This window comes from Colias croceus, chromosome 10 (genome assembly GCF_905220415.1).
Source record: "Colias croceus chromosome 10, ilColCroc2.1".
NCBI lineage: Eukaryota > Metazoa > Arthropoda > Insecta > Lepidoptera > Pieridae > Colias > Colias croceus.
In genome coordinates this window covers 8,555,231-8,582,637 of record NC_059546.1, presented here as the reverse complement: position 1 = coordinate 8,582,637, position 27,407 = coordinate 8,555,231, and the positions used below count along the sequence as shown (strand labels likewise).

The following is a 27,407-nucleotide window of genomic DNA, read 5'->3' as shown; positions in this document are numbered from 1 at the left end:
ACTATGGAAAAATATTTATTTAAAGAGTAATTTAAAACGGTGAAATGACAGTGGCTAATTGTACGAGTATACCTACTGCCTTTAAAGCTTGGACCTGAATTTATTTGAATAATGTTAAAACTACTAACGTTTACTAAAATAACTACAGCCCCCTAACAAAGCATACCTAACCATACATTTATCAAGCACTACAGTTTTACATGACAAAGACAGGCGTATAATAAATGATACGAAATTTCATCGGAAAGCTGTAACTTTGGAGCTGGTTTCATTAGAGGGCGCGGGTGCCCTAAAATTTTATGATGGCCAAGAAACTTTGACGATAATCATTTTTCAAAGGCCCCAGGATACGACTTGCAAACAATGGGGCTTGAGGCTAATTTTGTGCCGTAGTCATTGTGTTAACGACGTCTTAACTATTTCACGAGTGCCGCGGCTTATTTGAGAATTTTGAACAATGTAGCGATTTCATTACCCTGAGGTAACTAACTCGGTATCAATAGACTTTGGAACTTAATATATTTGCACTAAAATTCTTAATACATTGAATAGTACAGATTTTCTATATAGATAGAGCTAAGTGGTTTTACGTAATGGTAAGCAAGTAAGCGACTCACGTTGTCTTTTAGAATCCGCAACAATTACACGCATATGGTCACGAATATAAAATAAGGATGATTAGAATTTGAATGGAATTGGACAAAATTTACATAATAATATAAAATACATTATACAGATACCTCAGTCAGCACATTTGTATATGAACGCACGTGACTATTACAAATTTAGTTATAACATAAATATAATTCAAAAATAATGTTGTTGCTTCATTTGTTTCATGATTGCCTTGTGTGTTTGCCTTGTGTTTACTATTGATTTTATTTTTATTGGTTTACTCTATTTACATTGTCATATACATTATTTACACTGTTAATAACTGTTAATAATTGGTTTTTAATTGTAGTTGAAATTTACGTTTTATTGTTTAGACTAATGGATTAATGTACATATTAGTCAGATTATAATTAATTACCTACCTGCTTATTGTATTAAATGTGCCTATTTATTTTGCTGTGATATTAATTTTTTAAATGTGGATTAAGTTATATTTTATATTCCCTACTGATTTTTATGAATTTAAATGTTTATATTTTAATGAATTTTATTTTAATGTAGTCTGCAGTTGTATTAAAATTAAATATGTATTTTTTTTTAACTAAGATTTATTTTGTTAATTATCAAAATAGTCATTTAGTCATTTGAATAAATTGTATATTTTTCTTTTATTTTTGTCCGTTAACAAGCCGTGGCAACATTTTTAGTAAAACAACACTTAGCTATATATATATTTGTATCTTGTATATCTGTTATTTTATTGGTGTATGTTTTGTAAGTGGCCCTGAATAAATAAATAAATAAATAAATAAAATAATTTGTGTGACGGCTCATACCCGTAAGTTTTTTAACTCAATAAAATATTGCCTAAATATAAAATGAAGTTCTAGAATAGAAAGCCTATCTCTATCAACACTTCTTATCATTCCCTTTTGCACTTTTGTAACGTACATTTATATAGTACAAAGGCCTCCTATTTCATAATTTTGTAACGATCTTCAAACTGTCTCATTATACCGTTATGTCCGTGACTTTATTGGCTACAGTCAGCGCTTTTTGGTGATTGATGGAAAGCTCTAATGATACAGCCTCTCAAGTCGAGACTCAGCTGTCATCGTAATTCTGATACCTTTGACATTCCCCTTATTCACCAAACAAGACAATGATTTAATACGACGCAATTAAGAGTATTGTTCACTTTGTAAAGAGGATATTGTTGTCATTATTTGTGATGTTGAGGACATTGTATTGATTGTTTCTCGAGACATAATATATAGTTCATCAAAAGTATATTTTTTCTTTTCTCTATTAAATAAATATTATTGTAGTCGAGTTAAGTAGTGTAAAGGGCTAGTCGTTTGAAGAGTGTCTTGTCAGCAGCAGAAATGCTGTGTTTCAAAGGTCACCTAAGAACTATTTTATTAGTATAAGTCTTGGCTTTTGGCCAAACAGTAATGCTAAATTAAAACCCTAAATTTATCATGTCAGAAAACTGACCATATGTTTACACATAGAAAGAAAGAATAATGCATTATATAGAAAGAACAATAAGTTCAACAGAAAACATTAAATTCACATTAACACAATTTAAAATTAACTCTCAATGCACTTAAAATTCACGTTTACGTAGTATGAGTATACAATTTAAAGTGTTAGTTTTAAACTAAAACAAACTTAACTTTTAAAATAAAGTGTCACAAATACAGCTCAGTTAGAAGATAGAAATTCGTGCCACAGCTCGGCCTGCATCATTAAAACGTTTGGATTCAGATACACCGCATATCAACATCACGGTTCCTTGACACGTTTTCACTTTCATGAAATGAAACAGTTTTAGAAGGTCGAGTACACGTTTTAATCATTTATAATATTTTTAACGCAAAACATACAAAGTGACTCGTTTGTGAATTATTTTAAACGTTTTATGAAAAGATAATTCTGATTATTGTGGGCTAATTTGAAAGATGAAAACGTTGATGTTGTTTTTGTTTTCGCAAATGGAAGTAATTTGAGTGCTTTAAAAAAGTGCTATTAAACATAAATTATGATGAAATACCTAGCAATAATAATGTCTTGATTTATATACTGAAACAACATTCATAAAAAATCTTTGCTATAAGTTACTTTTATAACGAGCGAAGAAATAACTAAGAACTTTTTCTATTATTGAAAGAAGACATAGAATTCATACTTTTAAAACTCATTTAAATGTTATTCTTTAACATCTATTCGTACCTACAAGTTATTCATTGAATTATAAGAAATCTCGAGTCACATTTTGTCCAATCCCTAAGCAACCTAAAACAAAACTTATATTAACCGACTTCGAAAAAGGAAGAGGTTTTAAATTTGACTCTACCTTTTTTTGGCTTTGTTACCTCAAAACTTTTTACTGAGTGAACCAATTATCAAATAATTACTTTTTTATTTGAAAGCTAGGCCCTATGGTGCTTGCCATGTTCTGTTAATTAATAATTATGTTCTTCATCTACTATGAAATAATACTTACGTAGTGCATTTAGCTGCAGCAGCGGTAAAGAAAAGCGCCAATATTAAAAGCGCGCCCGCGGCCATTTTGGAAAATCCTTGTCAGCGCATTTCCGAATTTAACCTTCCAGAATATTCTGAAACAAAAGAATAATAATTTAAACTTCAGAAGAAATTCAGGTTCTAAAAATTTGATAATTAATCAGGTTTAGTTTTATAATCGCAATCATAATATGAAAAGTGTTATTATTGAGTAATAATCGTATTTATTCAAATTCATAACTTAAAATATTCATAATATTATCTTGCGCTAAAATTTTCTATATTCTACATTATAGAATTTAGTTATTACCAAAAATACAATATATTTATCCATACTAATATTATAAATGCGAAAGTAACTCTGTCTGTCTGTTACTCAATCACGCCTTAACTACTGAACCAATTTGCATGAAATTTGGTATAGAGATATTTTGATACCCGAGAAAGGACATAGGCTAGGTTTTATCCCAGAAATCCCACGGGAACGGGAACTATGCGGGTTTTTCTTTGACTGCGCGGGCGAAGCTGCGGGTGGAAAGCTAGTACTTAATATTTCTTAACCTTTAATCTAGCAAAACCCACACTTGAATTGCAATGGAAGCTCTAGCTTAATTTTCTCTACACACACTTGAGACTCGAGTTCGACATAGAACTGAAATTTACTAATATAATACTAAAATCACACCCCAGGTCTCACTTATGTTCGCTGACATTCATAGATTGTGTATAGAACATTTATGTCTGTCACATACACACACACATACAGATTATTTTAAATTTTTGTTTTAGTTTAACATAAACTTAACAAACTGTAATTTTAAATTATCTTAAGTTATGAAACGGTAATGCTACCTAATGCTAAGCTAAAATTCAAGATATATTAAAAAATAATGAACGATATCATGTAGTAATTATTTAAAATACCTCTGTTGTTTGCCAACAAAATATTGGATCTTTAATTATGAAGAATTATTGTTTACCTTTACTTTAGAAATAAGGCTTCTCTTTCAACACATATCACACGTTGGAATGTAACCACACGTTCCTCACATAATTCAGAAGAATGACAACCGTAAGGAACATTCTCGTACACTTCTAATCTCACCCAAGATCGGCGGTTGACATCATTAGCGATCCACTTTTGTAATTTGCGAAGTAAAAGGGTTCAGCAATTTATGTTACCTGTCTGCTACATATGGTCCCTACCGTTAGCACCTTTGTTAAGTTTATGTAAGGGTCCTTAACTAGAGGGTCCGTTTCTACAAGGTTGGTTTCCCTCTGCATTACGAAAAAGGGATATGTTTTTCCGTTTAATTTATATTTCGCTTCGTTGGTTTTGGTCTTCTTTGGGAGTGTAGAATGGTCTTTGATGTTGCCTCATGCTGTGGTTAGATTTCTAAATAGAGCACAGAGGAGTAATCTATACCTACATAATAAACAAAATGCACCAATAGCAAACAGGGTCATCAGTATGTAAGTAGAAAATTGCCTAGCATACATTTTTAACAAAAATATAATTATCTTTTGAACAATACAACTACATATTATGTGTACAAATTTAACCCATTTTTAAAGATAACAAACATTCAGTATTTGAAATATAATTCATAACAAAATAAATATTTTCCATGAATTATATCGAACGTTAACATTGAATATACAAATTTAAAAAGAAATGTCTTATTCAAAACCGCTTTTACCTATCAATTTATAAAGAAAAATCTCACATTAAAAGTTTATGTATAAAAGAATTAAAAGCATGCAGACACATCCTTAGCATATATTTTACGCCCCAATAAGGTGCGAAAATTAGAACCTCGGATAAATGCCGGGTTGTACTTATCTTTAGAATGTAGGTGAGGCATAAAATAACGTAAACATAGCTAGTGCGTTATACAACGCTTTTACAAAATAATCACGAAAATGGCTTTGTATTCGTGCATTTTCCTACAAACCTAGTGTTTGTGAAACGAAAACATTTTTGGGATATTGTGTATAACGTGTAGGTAAAATACTGAGCAAAATATTAAATGAGATTATAATTTTAATGACTAATGACTAATGAATTAATGACTGAATCGATGTTAGTATACAATAGCTTTAATATTAGTGTTGTATAAAGTTGTAATAAATAATTTACATTTAATAGAAACACCACAGTTTGTCTGTTTGTTTTGTCATTTGCACAAAGGTAATATTTTTTACCAAAATTAAATCCTAGTGTGATAGTAGGACAAAAAAGCTTTGGCTCATGGAATTCCATTCGGGTAAAACCACAAAGAACTGTGAGTATTAATAATATTTTGAACAAGTAATTTTATTAGTAAAAATATTTTACACAATTTTTAAGTGTCATTTAAAATGGAACATTTTAAGAGTTGTTTTCGTAACTACATACTAAAACTGTAAGTAAAAACTTATGCATCAGTTTATGCTAACGTAGTGTATTCTGGCCTAGTTTCATACAGTTTTGCTCCAACTAATGTCACAAACAAAATAGCTTTATAAAACTTGTTGTTTATATTATTAAAGAGTTTAGACGTGCATGTGACAGATACATTTTGCATATTTATAAGTTTATTTTAGTTTATTTGAGTGTTGTTTTCGTTTTAATTTTATGTGAATTTTATAATGGGAAAGATAGATGTATGAAGTATTTTTATGTAGGTATGTGATTTGTATAAAGATGTGTAACCTTTTAATTGTTAAGTAAATATAGTTAAGTTCTTAGATATATAGCTCCAAAATTGTACATATTGGGTTTCCAAATAAATAAATAATATAGCCTATTTTTTTATTAATGTGTCTATAAATTGCATGTTATCCTGGCATCTAAACTATAAGATACTTGAAACAATAATTAGTTGGATACAGTTATAATAACTATTTCATTAATTCCTCAAAATTCAACATTAACTATTTGCGAACGCTAACGTATATAATAAGCTACTAATATATTATCTGTGACTTCCAGTATAAGCACGCTTTAACTATTTGATCATTATCTTACTTGTTCCAGCTAATAACTGTATTAACTTTGAACATACATCTCAATAATAGCTTAATTTGCAAACGTTTTAGGTACCTTTGCCGAATATTCGTAGCAACATTAATTGTGCCGAGTCGTTATCTAAATAATTAATTTTGATTTAAGTCATAGTTGGCTTGATATTGTTAACATAACGTTAGTAACATACTTAAACAAATTTTATTGTAGTAAAAATAATAGTCTCATGAATAAAAAAATGTATGGAGAAATTGTAATTTATTTGTTAACTAAATAAGTTTTTATACTAAGACTTCTATAAGATTTCTTGAGTTAGGTTAACACTAAGTGAAATTTGAGATATTTTTATATAATATATTTAAAGTCAATAAATAAATGAAAAGGTTCACTAGACTCTTCATTCTAAATAATATTCGTATTTCTCTTTTTACTTTATTTTTATTTACAGCCTTACAATGTTTTAGTCATTTTCATTTTACGAAGTTTCATTCCTCAAACTCAAACATTTATTTATTATATAGAAGCACTTTTGAATCGTCATTACAATTTTTTTTTTACATTTACCACCGATTCGGAAAGCAGTATCTATGGAGATGAACCGGCAAGAAACTCCTTAGTTGCTCTTTTAAAAAAATGTCCAAAGTTTACATTCCAAAAATGAGCCATGGTATACAATTATAGATTGCATTACTAATACCATACCATACCATAAAATAATAAATTATACATTCAAACCACCCTTAACCGTTCCAATTAGCTTTAATAAAGTGAAGTGTAAATTTATCTATAAAATAGAGGCATATAACTTGACCCGAAGCTTATCCATCTTCAAAAACAATCTACTGAAAGCAAAATTAATTTGGCGATATAAATCAAGTCAATGATAAAATACGGGGTGAGGTTGTTTATGTCCTGTTGCCATGCGGAAATTGAATTGGTTTTTGATAGAAATGCTTTGTAAACGGAATATTGTTGTGATATTGTTACTTGGGGCTTCATGTATTGCGTGATGTCATGTGTGTTCTTTCTTATAATGGGGTTTCGGTAGGATATGTTATACATAATATTATATGCGCAATTCATTATGAAAATATGTTATTCATATTATGTATACCTACTACATAAAAATGAAAATAATATCAAGTATATTAAATGTGAAGTTCTTTATTAAAAAATCTTAATTCAATAAATTGAAAATGTTCTATATGTGTTTCGTAAAACAAATGACCGCTTTCAAGTATGTTACAAGTAGATGCAAATACAATTTTAAATGCGCCTGAAAAGGACGAATAAAAGAAAAATATACCCTTCTGAATAGCTTTCAAGAAATGTTAAACTTAAAATCTCACGTTCAATGCATCTCAACAACGACATCGCACTTGACCCACCCGCATTGAATGTTTCAGTCTAAACCACCCGAATTTTGTACTGTTCTACAATCTACATTCTTGGTATTCTACTTTCTTGGTATTTTTTTATTTAACAATAATGTTACGCTTAAAGTATTATGTAACATGTGACATGTTATTTGGCCATACAAACGGATGGAAGCATAAATGTTTAAGCCTTTGAAGGTTAAATTAATAAATTGATGTCCATAACTCAAAGCAAGCGAAAAGTATATTAAAACTCTTGTGTGTTTTTTATGTTAAACGGTGCGAGATTCACTTCTCAGACACAAATTAATTATGTCTGTATATATCTTGTACGCCCACGCTATAAAACGACGTATAAAAATAGCCGATACTTTATCAAGCCTAAAATATACAGAGCGTTTAGCCGTGAAATTTTTGTAAGGGCTTATGGACAGCTTGATGCTAGATACCCGCAGAAATTTACGACCTGATAAACCGTCACCATTTACCCTAGATCCCTTTGGAGCGGCGACGCTCGTTCATTTTATTTCTTTCATGTACAAAGAATGTCGGGCTGAGGGGTCAACGTTGGCTGGTCATTGCCGACTTGTCTGTTAAATGGATTACCCCGATTAACTATGAGCGATCTCTGACCCGTATAGGCTGACGCATGATTAGCCCTAAGCTTGGATTAAATGTGTTGCCTTGGTCGCTTTTTATAAAAAAGTTGTTTTTTTTCGGCTACGTAACGGTACTGTAATAAATTCTCTGATAGCATGTAATTAAATGATAATTTGAGGCGTGGGTGAAATATCTTGTTTCGCTTTATAATCAGAATTTTTTATTCTGGTAAAAAAACTATAAAACGGTATTAGCGTAATTGTAGTGTAAAAAAGTTATACGAATGTGTCTAATTATAGTATTAATCTTAATATTTATGAAAATATCTAGAATTTTAATGTATCAAAGAAAAAATAAATTTCCTTTCTGAGAAATAATATGAAATTACCTACGTTTTTAATTCAAACAGCGAGATTTACTTAAATCACCCTCAAAGCAGTATCATCACGGACGGGAAAATAATTATTTCAACAAAAAAATGGATACATAATATTCCCATCTAACTTATATTAAAGTATAATATTCAGAAAAGATATTTTGAAACAATAGATAACATATTTACGGCTTAAAACTCAAAGTTTCTGGATTCGCTTAGCGTTTCAGTTAGAGGTAAAGTATTTGAACCTTATACCTCTCAACAGAACAAAAAGATATTAATGTTAAAATTATAATATATTTGTGGATAAATGCAGATTTTACACCCTCAATATTGGCAGAAACTCATTGTGTTCTTGTACAATTTATAAACGAAATTTGAAATCATTTAGATCGATATCTTAATATATATAAATCTCGTGTCACAATGTTTGTCCTCAATGGACTCCTAAACCACTTAACCGATTATACTAAAATTCGCTCACCTTGTGCAGTTCGATCCAACTTGAGAGATAGGATAGTTTAAATCTCAAATCGTTTTAAAGAAAGCGGGCGAAGCCGCGGGCGGTAAGCTAGTAGAGATATAAAGAACACAGTGAAGATAGAAATTTGGATATTTCTGTCACACATGTCACACTGCTCTCAATCTACAATTGAAACATCGATTCTATCCTGGAGTAACTTCCCAGCACACCACTGACCCAATTCTACCTCTACATACATAATGTTTTATAATTCAGTACTAAATATAGTCTAAAGTACACCCACAACTCGAAACTACAGAGCGTACTGCAAAATGTAACAAAGTGAATTCACATAAGAGGCTAAGGCATCAAACTCTAAGTCAATTTGAAGAACAAACACCATTTGTCTTCCTAGACAAACGACTAATGTAACTTGCCAAAGTTTTATGTGCTTTTAAGTTTGAGGGCGGAATTTTTAGTTTTGAAACGGAAATTCCGTGTTAGGAATAGGACTGATGATTGAATGCATACGAGAAATATAAGTAGCATTAGTTTTTTTGTTTGCTTGTTTGCTTTCTGTGTTTTTTAAATGAAACTTTTTAGGGCGCGTTCAGAGTAAAGTTTCAAGGCCAGGCAATACCATCACGACGAAATAAAGCGACGATTTTGCTATCTTTGAATCTTGCCAAAGAATTTTCACGTCTGACACTAATTGTGCTCGGCACACACGCTCTTTTCGTTATTATTTTAATTCTATGCTTTTGTTTTCGGTTTGTTCTGCCTTTGTTGCCTCTCTAGCTATCCAGTAAAATTAAAAAATAAAACACGACAAATATGATTTATTGTGTATTCTTTTTTTTTTTTTGCAGAAACTATCCTATAATATTATGTTTTCTACATTATTGTTAACTCTTTATCATAAACTTAAAATGGTAAAATTTCAACTCTTCCTACAGTAATTCACAAGGTAATTGTGTACATAATATAGCTCTAAAGTTCCCCTGGGTTTATATTCCGCCATATTCTAGATGTAGGGAAGGAAGGTAGTTTATTTACTGTATAAGCGTGCATGCAAATTGGTTGAATAATAATTAACGCAATATTCACAGGCTTTTTTATATTTTGTAATAACAATAACAACGTTTTAAAGCCCGATTTTTTGAAACGAGAAAGTTGCGCTTCCTTTATTATAACTTATAAAGCTATCTATAAAACTGCAATATTGAATTCGTATGCCATAGTAGAGGTGGGTTCTTATTCTTTACTAGCTTCCGCCCGCGACTCCGTCCGCGTGGATGTCGGTCTTCGCGTGGATGGTTTATTTCTCCATTTTGAGTAGGTACCTCTGACAATAAAATCTTATAAATATCTATTGGACCCAATTCCCAAATACGGCTAGGCCTATAATAATAGGTACGCAACGTGTGTTCGCGGTTCTACGGAACAACGTCTATGGATAAAACTGAAAAATTAAGATTAATTTTTTTCTACGTATTTTTCCAGGATAAAAAGTATCCTATTTTACGCCCAGGATAATAAGTTATAATTATACCAAGTTTCATCGAAATCGAACCGCTAGTTTTCACGTGATGCCTTCACATACAGACAGACAGACAGACAGACAAAAATTTTTTTAATCACATATTTGGGTTTGGTATCGATCCAGTAACACCCCCTGCTATTTATTTTTTCAATATTTTCAATGTACAGAATTGACCCTTCTACAGATTTATTATATGTATAGATTTAAGAAAAAATAAAAATAAAAACATTTTATAACACCATGAATAAGTCAGTGTTCCATATTTCGTTATTTAAGGCAGCGATTAACGTTCTTTCATCACTTTAAGCTAATACGTTAATTACAAAATAATAAAAAGTGATAAGTCTTCCGTATCTTATAAGAAGGTTGACAAATCAGACTCAATCAAATTATGGATTAATTAAATATTTTTTGGCTCTGTTGGGTTCTAATAATACATTTTACTGGGGATGAAGGCTTGCCTTTATAGCTGTTCACCTGAAATAAAAGGTAAGTATAAGAAAAAGGATGCAGGGAAACAAAACATCGATGATATATCATCTATTTAAATTTAAAAAAAAGGAAAAATTATAACAGAATAGAATAGAATAGAAAATAATATTACTATAAATAATAAAATACTAATGTCTAAAATTAATTTCACTTATTGCAATATGTGGATAAAACATTCAAAACATAGCTGACCTAATTTGAAAATCACAATTTCATTTTACGCAATTGGTTTTGCTTTTGCACGCTAGATAATTTATGCAGAAATTATCAAATTACTAACTTATATTTTTAATGAGCACACAATTTTATATGTCATTATTTTATGTTATTAATATGTAAATGAGAATAAAATGTAGGTTTTCATGCAATGCCATCTTTTTAAACTAAAAGTTTTTTCATGGAAGTTTGGCAAAAGTACAAGGTAAGTATATTACGCACAGTATAACTAGTGCTTTTTAGGAATCGAATTATAAAACTCAATTTTGAATGGGTAAATAATAATAAATATTTGCAAAATCATCAAATAAGGCACAGGTTATTCAAAATACTAAACGTAAAGTAACGTTGACATGCCTCGTCTAATTATCGACATCCGTGCACATCCCTAGCTAAAAGGGGCTAAAAGCAAAACAGTAAAGCGCGACTAATACGATTAGTGTTGTATTTCAGTACGCACAGCGCACTGGGTCGGCACACTCACTGATTTAATTCCAATTATTTACTCTTGATTAGTTTTGTGTCACATCCCTTGTCCATAATAGAACAGCTCCCGGGTAAAAGTAGACGCAGGTATCTAGCTATTTTATTTTATTAATACTTTCTTTATTTATATTTACACACTCTCAAGCTGTTTCATTTTCTTTGTTGATTTTGAATAGAATATAAATATTGTTCTTATTTTTTGCGTTACAGTTACACATAATATTATGATCTAGGTATTTATATTACATACAAACGGATACCTATTAGGGTAAATAATATGAAAAAAGGCTATCTATTTTATTTACCTACAACTGAACCTTTTGGGCTGCCGGAAAATCAGTATTAAAATAACCAATTTTTGAATAACGTACATCAGGAAAATAATCCATCAAAAACTGTTTAACTTATTGAATCCATCCAAATGGTTTTTATCGAGATTGGAATGATAAAAATTATCTTCGCAGTTTCTAACATCGACCCTTTATTTTGGGGGCAATCCATTAGTGAAATGGCTTCTCTTATCAACTCATGAATTTAGGAGGTATCCAGCTAGGCGACGTCAGCCGTGTGATGCATTGAAAGCGTTGTTATGGCTGTTGAATTCATTAATAGGGGAGTACACACTACCGTTTTGAGTGTGATGAAGGTGAAAGTGTGGTGGAAGTGAGAACATGTGTACTAGCTTAGAGTAAGGTGCTTTCTGAAGTAACCTACATAAGAAGTTACGCAAAGGTTAAACAATTTTTTACTTGTTTTAATTTTAATATTATTTAATATCCAATAGAATGAGATATCCAAAAGAATAAATAGTATAGGTATTAGGTAGTATTTATTATAATATAAAGTAAGTATTAAATATTATTTCATTTTATTTTAATAAAAACATCAAATTTTTTATCTATAAACGGATTTCGATGAAAGAAACACACATCCATTCCTACAATATTAAACCCTTTTTCCAAAAATAAACATAAAAGTTTCCATATATTTTTACGTAAATATTTACGTTGATTAAAAGTACTGACGATTTTATTACATCGGGCAAGTGCACGGACCATAAATTGCGTAAATGGACAGATTTATATCGCAGTGTTTATGTTCGGGTCGAGGAAACATACTATTAAATGAATTGTGATGACGCTTGAATTTTGAATATTATAGGTTTTCCTATATACTTAATAATATACAAGATAAATTATTATTATTTACTGTTCACGATAAACTCAAAAACTGTGCTCAAAAACTATTAAACCGATTTTAGTTCAGTTTTTTTTTTCAGAATGGATAACGCGGTTCTCGAGGGATCGCTTTATTCTCGAATAAGACATGCTCGTCAATATGCTCCTTGTATGTCTACAAAAAATATATTTACTCCTATATACAAAGATTCATATAAAAGAAAAACCGATTAAGGTTTATTGCCCTACGTTATAATCCTTCTCACGTAGATTTAATTCCCAATACCTAAAATTTCTAGTGAAATCTCAATTCTCATATAAGATACGCTCACAAAATTGCTGATTGTATGTCTACAAATAATATATTTATATTATACCTATAATTACGCTCAAGTTTGTAGACCAAAAAATGCGTATAGATTATATATAAAGCACTATGCTTACATATGCTTTACAATTTAGAGCCTAGAGTGCTCTACATTAAAAGCTTTTTCATGTTTTTCCATGAAAAAGCTTGTAATGCCAATCCTTAATTGTAGCCTAAAAGTTCTTGTTTCTAATTTCACTGTGCTAACAGTAATACAAGCTATTATAATATTACAGATAGATAATTTACTAATTTACGTACCTACTTTTTGTACTGTAGCTTTAACATTATCCATGTATGAATATAAAAATATACCTGTTTTTGTGCCACCTAATCCACTTGTATATTTCAGATAATTCTACGTATATTGCCCTACATTTGCCTTACCTATTAATACAAAATTGTACCCTAAACTTTCCCGTAAAACGTCTAAATTCCCGAATTAGACGCTCACAAAATTGCTCCTTGTATCTGCGATTCCAAACGTTGACGCAAGACACAATTATCCATTATACATTCCCTAATTACCATTTCACGGAGCGCAATGTGCTACAGGATTTCCTTAGCTTCCTTGTATAGCTATCTAAATTATAATGAAATTAATTAGTTGGGGTACAGATGAATGTTTTATGAACGGTGTTGTGTTAGGATATAAGTAGTTAGGTGAATTAAATATTGTTTGTACGAAAATAAATATGTAGTAGCCATGGTAAAAGGTTAAATTTACGTAGATAATATCATTATGCTGTAGAATTTTAGTATTATAATATGATCGATGTAAAGTGCGATATCATAAAAGCGTTTATATTTTTGTAGATTTATGCTCTCGTGAATTTCTGAATATTAATTATTGTTTGTTGACAAAATATTTAATTTAACAGTCGCTTTTTCATACCTATAAGTATATTTCATACCTAATTTCATAATATAACATCTCTAATAGAAAAAAGTCTAAGTTTTATAAATAATCTAAACATTTTACCCTTTTAAACGATTTAATATCAGCAGACTAAACAAAACTAACAATGAACACGAATCAAAACAAATTAAACTTTTCATAAATGATAGTTCATTGACCTGTGAAAAGCAGCTACTACTCAAAGGCAATTTACTATACATTTCAATATGAATGAAAAATATTTTGCTTTTTCAGTAAGAAATATTAAATTCTATCCTGTGACTAAACAACGTGATATATTTGATATTGGAATTTTATTCGAAATGCTTGGATTATTTCAAATATGTAGAGTTGCTTTATCCAATGTGCATTATTCAATATCGTTTACGACTATCTTCTTATAATATAAAAATGAATCGCAAAATGTGTTGGTAAGCGCATAACTAGAGAATTGCTGTACCGATTTTGTTAATTATTTTTTTATAATATTCCTTGATGTACGTGAATGGTTTTTATGGAGAGAAAACGTAAACATGTACACCACGGGTGAAGCCGGGGGGGACCGCTAGTTACAAATAAATAAATTCCAATCATTTTTCTATTGTTTGTGTGATGTGTATAATACATAACTGTACATTGTAGATAATTAAATGAAACTGAACTAGGAGCGGCGAAGAATTTTTTTACAAACATATTTTGATTATGTAGTGCTAGGTCTAATTAAAAAAAATAGAAGAATTGGTACACGAGACCTTTTGGCTTCTACGGTTTAACTCCTGACCTTGTAAAACCCTCCTAAAACAAGCCATTATTTTATAAAACGTACCCTAAAACTTATTAATTCAAATCTAAAATCGAGGCTCAACGCATCGCACATAAAGGTCCTATTACCGAGTTCCATTTAGTCTTATATAGGCATGTCCGGTCTAATTGGTGTTCGTTAGTCGCTTGTTTGTTTACATTCATGCAATACTGTGAATACATAAACTTTGAACATGTGCAATCTTGGTTCATAAAGTTCGTACGGAATGTGGTCGTAAATAGTGAGTTTTTCGAAAACATTTTTCATGCACATTTTGAAGAATTTTGAGATTAATCAAGTTGAAAATTGGATTTGGATTTTTTAATTTACGTTCATAGATAGGGAGGCGAAGAGGGGAATTTTCTGTAATACTCGAGCGTGGCAGTTTAAGATATGAGAGATACCTTAGACCTAATAGAACAACTTTGTTAACTATTTAGCTCTATATGTAGTGACGCGCGCCTAGGATAGACGATCAGATTAGTAAAAAAAAATCGATAGTCTGAAATACTCGAGCGCGTCAGATTAAGATATTGGGGGTTGATATTAGTGTTTTAAGACTAAATTTAACTAATCTGACCATAAGTCCTTGACGCCGCCGAGTTATAGGGTCGCGAACTTGTAAAAAAAAAAACGTTAATCCGGCATTCTCGAGCGCGATTGTTTTTATTTTTATTTTGAAGAATATAATCTAAAACTTACTAAAAATACAAAATCTGCCGGTTTCCGCATGACCGGAAGTCTGGAGGAGCCATTTCATCTTCCGAAAAACGCGTTGTAGCATATAAGTCGCGAACTTTACTTTTTCCAAAAAAAAAGTTTAAATAAACAAACAAGGTAATTTTATTTTACAAAAAAAGGTCTCTTTTCATTTTTGTCCAAAGTTAAAATTTTTTTTACTTGAAGCATCGTAAAAAGTCAAACTCCCGGTTTTTTGTGTATATCTCGAAAACTGAGGGAGTTAAGAAAAATTGATATGAAATAACGATGATTAAAAAAAAGAAACCCACAAACCTTTTTCGGTCAGATTAAGAGAACCCACCAACATTTTTGTCAGATTAAGAAAATATGCTTTCAGGATACCGAGATAAACCTCCCCTATGAAAATCTGACGCGCTCGAGTATTTCAAAAGGACTCTTTTTTTCTGCATTTTCAAAAATTCATCATAACTTATCGTCATGTTGTAATCGTCAGTTTTTTTAAGGGGAGCTTCCTTGGGGCCTACTTAACACCCCTTCCGAAAATCTGACGCGCTCGAGTAAATTTTTTTTTTTGTGCATTTTTGACGAATTTATATGCCTAGCCCCACCACGCAAACCGGCAGATTAGTATACCGTTGTTATCAGAGGGACTTGGGGCATACGTAGTATGAATATCTGACGCGCTCGAGAATGCCCAAGTAACTGTTTTTTTTTACATTTTTTAAAATCCGTACACGCCAAACCCACCGCTAAAATGGTTTTTACCATAGAAGCTTTTCTTTTCGAAATTATTTTCTCTTTCGATTTTGATAAGTCTCGACGACGCCGTTGAATTACGTCATTTAGCTACCTCGCCTCCCTATCTATCAAGTATCATTGGATTGAAAAATACCTACGAAACGAATTCGATCTCATTGATAATTTGTTAAGTGCTTTAACAGTTAAATGTTGAATCTTGTTAAAATTTAATCGGAAAGTGCTCAAGTAACGATTTTTCCAATCAAGCAGTTTTAATTTGGAGCAAAACGGAAGTTATATCAAAACGTCGTAAATTTATCAGCAAATAATATCCACCCACGGCTTCGCCCGCTTTCTTTAAAACCTAATAAACAAAACTTTCTCTTGTATCGCTCTATCTACAATATAAATAAACGCATCAAAATATGTTGCGTAATTTTTAAAATCTAAGCATCACGCAGTCACATAGACGACGGAAAAAGACTTTGTTTTATATTATGCAGTGATAGTAAATAAAATTAAGGAGACTACTTTTAAAACGTTGACATCCATATACGTTTTCTCATCAACAAAATCTTCGCGTATCTTAATAGAATTAATTCAAACAACCCTGTTATGAATTCCCAACACTATGAGTACCCGGGGCTTTCTAATCAAGTGGGTACCTACAAATAAGTTAGAAGAGGTCTCAAAGTTTCCTGTCAACCCACTTGGCCTTCCAATATGCGATCAGACAATATGTACAAGTCGATAAACTTGTAACAAGGCTTATTCATAGCGTAATATACGCAATATTAAACTCGTATAGTTGTGTGTACTTTATAGTTTGACTATAGCTTTTCGCCTGCAGCTTCGCCCGCGTATTGCAAGATAAACCCGCATAGTTCCCGTTCCCTTGGGGTTTTCAGGATAAAAACTATTCTATGTGATAATTCAATGCGTGTGCCAAATTTCATGAAAATCGGTTCAGTAGTTTTTCGTGAAGGAGTTAAAAGCAAACAAACATAAAAAATCGTATCTATTTTATTAGTAGGATTAGTAGTAGTAGTAGTATAGTTTCATTTTGGTAGATGGCTGATTTATGTTTTTATTGTATTTAGTTTAAGATTCAATGCAGTTTAACCTTAAACTACATAAATTATTATAAATTAACAATTTGATTTAAAATTTAATTTAATTTTCTGGTAGATTAATAAGTTGTTATATAATTCGTTTACTATAAAATGTATTTGGGTCAGCACTTCAAGCATATTTATTATTTACTAGCGGTCCGCCCCGGCTTCGCCCGTGGTACATGTTTACGTTTTCTCTACATAAGAACCATCCTCGTACTTCAAGGAATATAATAAAAAAAGAATTATCGAAATCGGTTCAGCCGTTCTCGAGTTATGCGCTTACCAACACATTTTGCTATTCATTTTTATATATAAGATGGACACTACATTTTGTCATTGAACTAGTAATACGTACTCCTACTACCTATTTATACCAATATCTCTATCTATTAGTACTACAAAAGTACTAAAAACACCAACCAAGAAATAGCGTGCTATTTCTGTATACAAACGCACTTCAAGACGAAGATTGTTTTCTTTCTATCAGTCTTTCTAACTGTCTTGGCACATCAAAGGCTGAGAAAGAGCTTGTATGTAACTAGCATTTTCTCTTTGAAGTAAGGCAGCTATAAAATTGCCAATAGCTTGAAGCTATGACACCTGCATCTTTGGCTACGTAATTACTAATTACTTACATAAGACCTAATTTTGTTTGACAAAATAATAATAACGGTAAACAAAGTTTTCAAAGTTAATCGGTTTATCATTATGCTCTATATGACCTTTTAATATTATTAAATGTAATATAGAGTATACTGTTCAATATGGCAACATTAATATTCTTATTTTATTTATTATATATTAATATTCGTGTAATAATCTACACTAATATTATAAAGAGGAAAACTTTGTTTGTTTGATTGTAATGAATAGGCTCATAAGCTACTGGACCGATTTTAAAAATTCTTTCACCATTCGAAAGCTACATTATCCACGAGTAATATAGGCTATGTTATATTATCACGCTAAGACCTGCAACAGGAGCGGAGCCACGCGGGTGAAACCGCGCGGCACAGCTAGTATGGAATAAAATATATAAGGGTTATGGAATAATCCTGTAACTCCATACTCCTCATACATTAATTACATCAGAATTATTTTATACTCGAGATTTTCTTAATAGCATAAAATTATTAAATATTTCAGCGCTCCAAATTATAAGACTTGATTATATTAACTTCATCAAAATTAAATAAACCGTAAATTTTGACTCAATCCTCTCTTCGCTTATACGCCGTCATTAACTCAACTTCCCTCCAAAAAGTCTTTCGATTACTCGTGTTATCTTTCAAGCTAGGTATTTTTAGCGTCTTATCTTAATAAGTTCGCTTTAGCTTGTGCCTTTTAATTGGCGATATAAAGCTACGTCTACACAGTGCGATGGAATAAAACATTAAATATTTTATCGCTTCGATAAAAAATAGCATAAATATTTTCGTTAACTATTTCTCTGTAGCAAATACGTAGCAGATTAAAATACATGCGCTACGCAATATATCGAAATTAATTAAACTCATTGTATGCTTCTACAGATTCTACTCTACGGTCTACGCCGCATCTCGTAGCGTCGTAGCACTCTACTTACACGTTTGATTGTATGTGCTCACGCGACTTTTATTAAGAGGAAAATAGCGTTTTACTACAAGACTACAAAAGCTCCATTTAGACGACTCATTACCCTTAACAATACAACAGTCTTGAAACTTCCGCCAAAATTTTATTACCATCCTTCTGACTTTCTTTAGAACTTCAGTTTTTGTTTTGCATACAAAAGGGTCAAGTTGGGATGTTAAAAGGGTTTTTCTTGCAGAATATTTGACGAAGCTGGATTGTGTTGGTACTGTAAGTGCTTAATTAAACAGGGAAATAATTCAAATGCAAACGAAATTTATAAAATGGTTGCAATTTAGAGAAGCCATTTTCACATCCAAGAATTTGGAAGTTTTTTATTTGTATATATAATTAACATAGACTGGATAAAATTATAATATTACAACAATACTATAATAAACAGATACACACGTTTAATATACACCATAAATCGGACGTAATCAATTAAAACATTGAACTGATTTATAAAAAAATCCATCACACTATTAAACACGATGCCTAATTAACACGCCTCACTTCACTCTATATTCATATTATTTCAACTGATACACCACTGTATTCATTTATTTATTTTATTATTCATTAATAAAATATTTTCATTTCATTATTTACATTCGAAAGCATCATATTTTGTGTCATAAGTCGTATTCGAGTAATAGATTTAAATCGAGTCCAATGTTAGATGCAGTATTCGTAATTTCCGCTACGTCAGATTTATTGGCTCCCACTTTAGAATATCTGCGAAATGAAATGTTATATTGAATTTGCTTTCCTAGAAAATTATGATAATATTGAATTTACTGAAATAGGTAGTTCGCAAATAGCAATTTTTGTACCACCAAGACATGAAATCTCAGTCTCCCCGTGACCATGGTATAAAGTAAAAACCTTTGATTTTTTTAAATATTAAACGGTATAATATAACGTATTTTATAGTTAAGAAGCATTTTAAAGCATTCGATATTTAATATACCCATTTATAATACTTGGATGCTTAAATAGTTGCTATCAATAAAACACTATATTTATAATATACTATATCATAGTAGAAATAAAATATAAAGTTACCTATAGTAATTATACCTTTGCTTATTTATGTTAATCTTTGCACAATATCGAAACGAGATCTGCTTCCAAGTTTAACTCGAGAATATATTATCCCAATTAATTTATTCCCAGAATACGAATCTCGTATTTTATGTATACAGATAATGTGTAATAAACTTATACGAGCATAATATCCCGAACAGACCTATAATTTCTATCGTAAAATGTAAATTATCTTGAATCTTAAATCGAAATTATGCGCGTTGGAGATACATATTATAATATAATATTTGGAGATACATATAATATATTATGTGGCATTATTATAATTTCTATACTTATTTATATGCATTAGTTAAAAAAGCGCTAAGACTTGTTTTATATTACGTCTTGATTTCAATACGCCTTTGATCATAAAAATCAAATCAATTTATTTTGTACATTAGAATAATTTTGCGCACCCACTACAATATTAATCTGTTTTTAGTCGTTAGTTTGTTGTTAGTCGCTGCTAGATTTTGCACTTTTTAACACAAATTAATCTCATTCGTTTTGTAGTACAAGATCCTAGGGCCGCCGAACCTCACCTATTTTCTGACGGATGAAATGTGGACGATTGGGTAGTGTCAGTATGTGCTACCATCGTACGCCTACCCGTTAGCTTGGTCAATGGGCCAATTTCCAGATGATCAAGGTTCATAAAAACAGTACTTACTTCACGTATTTTCTCATGACTGATGTAAACATATTTTTTAGAATATACAGTTAAAAATACGATGTCAGTACTCCCAGACACTTACCATCGGCCATATTGCTTAAAGCTCTCAAAATAATTAAAAAGTCATCGAGATAAGTGAAATTCTATCAACATGAGTCCCCGTAAAATTAAACAGTACAGACCTATTATTAGGAATCCTGAAGAACCTACCCTAAACGTCATTACAAAGATGAAATAAAATAAAAACAAGTGACCTCCAAAAATTTCATACATTCATTAACATTCGCAAAATCTCACCCTGCGTTTGAAAGGTGAAATGGCTTTGTTCAATCGTGTATGTGTGCGTGTGTACCAACATGACCGGCTCAATATATGTATATTGTGCATGTGTATGTGTGTGTGCGTGTGTACCAACATGACCGGCTCGATACATGTGTGTGTCCCGCAGTATGGGACAACATAATTGTATGAATTTTACATATTTATTTCGGACTTGGCACCTGACAGATACGTTTATTTTAACGTGTATTTCACAATCATGTTTTACAATGCACCCTTTGTTGTGACTCTATTTAGTTTTCAGTTTTGGACGTTTTTTGATGGAGCGGATTACAGTTATGAAGTCTAGTGTATTTTATGAAGTCTGTGCGCTTATTTTAAACCAAAATATGAATTAAACAGTTCGTTATTAATTAAGGCTTGTATATTCGCATCTTTGTAAAAACATTTTGCATTTGCAGTCTTTTTCACTTGGCTGAAAGTCAGAAGTATTGTTTAAGCAAATATAACAAATATATACGAATTAAAATGTAGATATTATTCATGTATTATTCAACCATGAAAATATGTAGTTCCATTTAAACTGAATTTACTAATGTGTAAAATATTATGCAATACTTTAGCAATTTACTTATTCAAATTCCTAATTGATACACGCTTATTAACGTATTATAAAATAATTGTAGTGAATACATTTTATATCACTAATTCCGCTTTATATTACTTAAGAATAATACTAATATCAATGATTAATATTACCAAAAACAAAATATTGACAAAAGCATTTTATATTCTAAAGAAATACTTTAGGGACTCCGTTCCAGGAAACGTAAGCACTTAATGAAACAATAAAGGTACAATCCCTAAAGATAACAACAGATTTAATATAAATTGAATTTGAAGGAAACATTTTGCCGAATCTCGGAAACGATACGCTCTTTATATTCTTTTCTCTTGCGTAATAAGATGCTTCGGGGTAACTTTTTTGTCATTATCTAACTATGCTATACATTTACGTTATAAGGTAGGCAAATGACTTTCTTGATGTGCAGATATCGTTCTCGACGATTCTACAATTACAGATAATAATATAATATCTTTTATTTTAATGCGTTACCTATATAAAAAAAGATTCCGAAGATTTGAGAACTTCCTTCTTCCTTTTTAAGTCGGTTAAATTTGAAGTGAATGTAAATTGATTTAATTATTTTATATTCTATAGATTTCATTATTATTTTATTTTTCTACAATTTAAAATTCGAAATTACAATATTCAAGGAACTTTCTAAAGTACAAAATATAAATAATTCAAAACTAAACATGATTCATTACTTATTGAATTTAGTTTCAAAATAATAACCTGAACTAAAGCAACAATGCCCCTGTTGATTTAGCAATTTATTTGTACTTACAGCGAGCACGTCCGTGCAACAAATTCGAAACGACACATTTTACATTTTAAACGTCCTAACGATTGTCTACGATTCTCTAGAGGGAGATTTACGAGAGGAATGTCAAAGGCATTTTTTTCTCTTGGCAATTTAAAATGAAAATTGCCGAATGCACTCGGTGAGATGTGAATCATTTGTGGATTGAATTAGATAAATTTTCTTGGAATTTTATAGATGTATATTCGGGTAATGTAATGGAAAGAAAATTGAGAAAGTAATTGACAATACGATACTTAATAAAGAAATAGAAACTCTATTTTTTATTGTACATTTTAAAGATATTTTCATTCTGATGATTGTATTAGCATGGTTAGGTTTTTTATATTTTTTTAAAAGAATGTGGAAAAAATACCAATTTTACGTATAAGTAATACTAACACTTTTATAATGTACTGTACTCTACCTTTATCATTTACCCGCAGTGCTCCACTCCTGTTGGTCTTAGTGTGATGATATAATATAGCCTTCCTCGATAAATGGGCTATCTAACACCGAAATAATTTTTCAAATCGGACCAGTAGTTCCCGAGATTAGCGCGTTCTAACAAACAAACTAACAAACTCTTCAGCTTTATAATATTTATATGCCATAGCTACAAAACAGTTCTTTAACCTAAAAGTCATAAGCGTAACTTTACAAAACCATTCCATGTAATAGCAAAAGGATTTAAGGGTAACTCTAGTTAGAAATTCAACGTGATGAGAGGGAATTATGTACATCCGTGTGTCATAAATATGGAGCTAGGTTAACATTGCCCGGACAAATTTGAATTTAACTGCTTTCTAAGCAATTAGTAACTTTACGTATGTTTGGCAGACTGCCCGCTGCGTACACTGAGGGACAAACGAATGGATGGATTAAAATTTGACTTTAAATAGAGCATGTATGATAGGACTTTTTATTCAGTTTGGAGGATTATGTTAGTTATATGTTGGGAGGTTAATAAAGTAATAACCCAATATAAAATCAATTAAATGTGTATTTTTATCATTTTACAATAATTATTGCGTGGTGAATCTCGCATGTCATAGGCGGTAATATCCAGGATCATGGCAAAGCATTTTCTTATTTTGTGTAACGATATTTTTGTTTATTGTGATCTATATCAAATAACTACTTTGTAACCCATTTAATATGAGTGCCATTATTTAATAAAAATATTGCACTCTAAACCTGATTCTTGTTATTATTAAAACTTCCAACAAAATGTTAGCTCATAATATATCAAAATGTTGCACATTCAAGTCGGTGAAATTACAAAAATGCCATGAAAATGTGGAAAGCAATTTTAATATATTGAATACTTTAAGCACTCCGGCATGACAGCATGAAAGTTGTGTAGCAATATTTTAGAATTTGCGTTCCCATGCATGGCCAGCAGTGTAGTTGAATAAAGAGTAATATAGTGAAGTAGACTGATATGATTAAAATATACAGAAATTTGTATGAGCTTACAATTTAGGAGAATGTAAAATGAGTCGAGTTAGTAATTACGTTCGCAGCTCGCAAGATACCTGTAACAAAGTAATTATTGTTATTAAAATTTAAATAAATTATGAACCTTGTTATTGTAAAGGATACTAGCTGTCCCTGCAAACATTGTTCTGTCTTTCCCGTACTTAGGGAATGAAAAATAGAAGTTGATCGATTCTTAGACCTACCCGATATGCACTCAAAATTTCATGAGAATCGGTTAAGCCGTTTCGGAGAAGATTAAATTCAAACAACGCGACACAAGAATTTTATATACTATACAGAGATAAATTTATATTCATCACATGACTGTGATGATTTTGAGTTTTATTTGCTAACAAAAAACGATTGACTTTTATCCACTATTAAATATATTTTACTATACTTCTTGTTAAATAAAAGCATTCATTCATTCAAACTAGCCTAAAGTTCGTATCTTTTATGTTTAAAATCATTGAGCCACATGGAGCGAATATTTCGACTCCATAACCCGGTCTCTAGTTAAACCAATATTCATATTATATACGCTATTATATTACTCACATCACTGAATTTGCTAACAGGCCTATTTCTATTATGTTCAAATAGAAACGGGGAAATTAGGCGAATGTATCGCTGTACGCTTGGATGTTCTTGTATGGTAGGGATGTAAGTAAGATTTGTGTTCAGAGAAATATAGATTAAGGGTATCCATTTTTATATATAGTTGTAATATATAAATCGAAGAACCGAAATTGAAAATAAGTAAAAAAAATAAAGTAACCAAGAGCGAGAAAGTGCTGTTATGTTGCGTGTATGTATGTGATTAAAGGAACAAGGAGACAAGTAAAACGCTCGGACGCTAGATATCAACTGGTTTATGGTTAAATGAAATAAACTGTAATACAACGCACGCTCATATCTTGCGCTGTTATCATTCTCACACATTTATAATTATAAGTACGTGTCGCCACAGTGCTCTATTATTTACTAAATTAATAGTTAGCAAAACCTTTCTTTATTTAATTTAAATGAATCTCTACTCCAATCCAAGTTAATACTTAGGTATATGTAAAGCACATATATGTAAAACATATCGATCATAAACGTCCCTAAACCAAACTATAAAAGTTCTCCCAAACAATTTAGGATGCATTCCAAAAAGACGCTTGAACCAACTCAATAAATCCTGAAAAAAATACACATTCCAACTTTACATATGAATTTCGTTTGATAACATAATTATGTCAGAGACACGAGACACGAACAGGCACGACTTTAATTCGATTTGTAGGAGGGTGAATAGATTATTTCTCTCTGAATAAAGTGAAAACAATTTTCATAAATTTTCAATTAAATTTTGCATCTCTATGACTACTCTAAAATGACTAAATAAGTGGGCACGTAAAAATGTTTGTTTTGATTATAAAAACTATACTTACATACCTTTATTATATAATTATTATGTGTGTGTGATTTTTGAAGGCTTTGTAAATAATAAAGAAATTGTCACATTCTAAATAATGTCTTATAATATCACTAATAATATGGTTCTATATAACCTTATTTTATCGCCATGTATAGCAATCAATGGGTATTTCTCATGACGAGTGTATTTTTTTCCTATACACACTTTGCAAAATAGATTCAATCTCTATATGAGAAATTATTCAAGTAACATAGAAATCCATGTCAGTTTCTGTACAACTCAGCTTGACTTACATTATGCAAATATTTGAGGTTATCTAAGAGGTGTGTTAGTGTGTATGATAGGAATAAGTTTATTGAGGCAAAACTAATGCAGGTATAAATATATTGCTGTATAGTGTAAATAATTAATAAGACAAGTGTAAAATGTTTATAAATGCTATTATGTGTTCTCTTCTGAACCAAGAATTTCTCATGAATTCTTCAACTTAAGTGTTTATACATATTCGAAAAATCAAAATTATTATAATAATATGTTCTTTGAAAACTATACTAATTCTAACTTACACTCAAACATTTTATGTAGGTACATGTATCTACTATGATTTGAACTTCGAAATAATTCTCAGATTATAACGTGTAACACTATTCATATTTAAATCATAAGGTTTACCTTTCAACATGATATTATAACAAAAGAAGCTTTTACTCACCTCTAATGTCGAATATTTTAGATTATATTGTTAAATTTCCTAGAATCTTAAATATTGAAACCAGTAACAAAATTATATTCTAAAATGTTCAAAGTTAAAATCTAGCTACTGATATTATTCAGAACAAAGCCTTTGTTATTGATATTGGTTTACAATAGTTTAATTCTCAGGAAAATTGCTATTTCTTTTGATAAAAAATATTACTTTGAAAACGAAAACTTTTCATACTTTTTCCTAGTACGATACTCTACAAAAAGAAAAACGATCTACAAGAAAATTGTATAGCTGATATTATAATTAATTTATGTTTTTCTCTCTCGTAAAAAAGGAAAAAATTAGCCATTCATAATATTGCAATTCTATATAATCCACAATTACCATTTACCGTAAAAACATTGGTCCTTCCTAATTCAATTTAAACCACTTAAAAGACCTTCCAATTCCCGTAATAATACAAGGACAGAGTAAAAATATTATTCATTTTGACGTCGGGGCAAAAGTGGTTCCACGTAGAGCATGAATTAAACATTTCTGCCGTGAAACTGTCTGATTAAAAGTGCCCTGTATCACAGTGTGTCATGATGAAAACGAATTCAGGATAATAATATACTGCCTTATTTTGTGGAAAGTTTTTGAAGTAAATGTTTTTTACACGTTTGTTACCTACCTATATTTTGTAAATAATAAAAAATAATAAAATAGGTGACTTGTAATAAGTCAGGTTCGACGTCATATAAATCTATTGGTCTTTTCGATAAGTAAGTGTATCTGAAGTCATAGTCATGTAGTATATTGTATATAATATTAGATATACAGGGTGTAATCGTTAAGTGTGCACAGGCGATTATTCCGTAACTATTACAGATATCAAAAAACTTTAAACTGATATCGAAAGTAATCTAATGAGTAAAATGGCCATAACAAATTTTTAAAAATAAAACGAGAAATATCCAAAAATGTTACATTAAACGCTCCCATACATTTTATTTCCCATACATTTTGTATCCATAGCAGGTTTTCGAAGTGACGTCGTCATTGTTCAATACATTGAGGAGCTCTATTTACAGTTTCTAAATGAACTTTCCTTCAAATTTGCGAAGTAATTAAAGCAGAAAACCAAAAAAAGTAAGAAAAAGCTATAATCTTTATTAAATGTACATGGGATATTCATATCTCATACTAAATGTATGGGAGGGTTTCCTGTT

At 30.6% G+C, this 27,407-nt stretch overlaps 1 protein-coding gene across 1 annotated transcript in view; it reads right to left on the bottom strand.

Annotated features, from left to right (window-relative positions):
* Positions 1-27,407, bottom strand: part of LOC123694842 (C3 and PZP-like alpha-2-macroglobulin domain-containing protein 8) — a 163,462-nt gene that overhangs the window by 100,946 nt on the left and 35,109 nt on the right. Inside the window, exon 2 of the mRNA XM_045640437.1 lies at positions 3,125-3,239. Within this exon, the coding sequence (XP_045496393.1) occupies positions 3,125-3,189 (65 nt within the window). The 5' untranslated portion in view covers positions 3,190-3,239. The remainder of the gene's footprint in view (positions 1-3,124; positions 3,240-27,407) is intronic.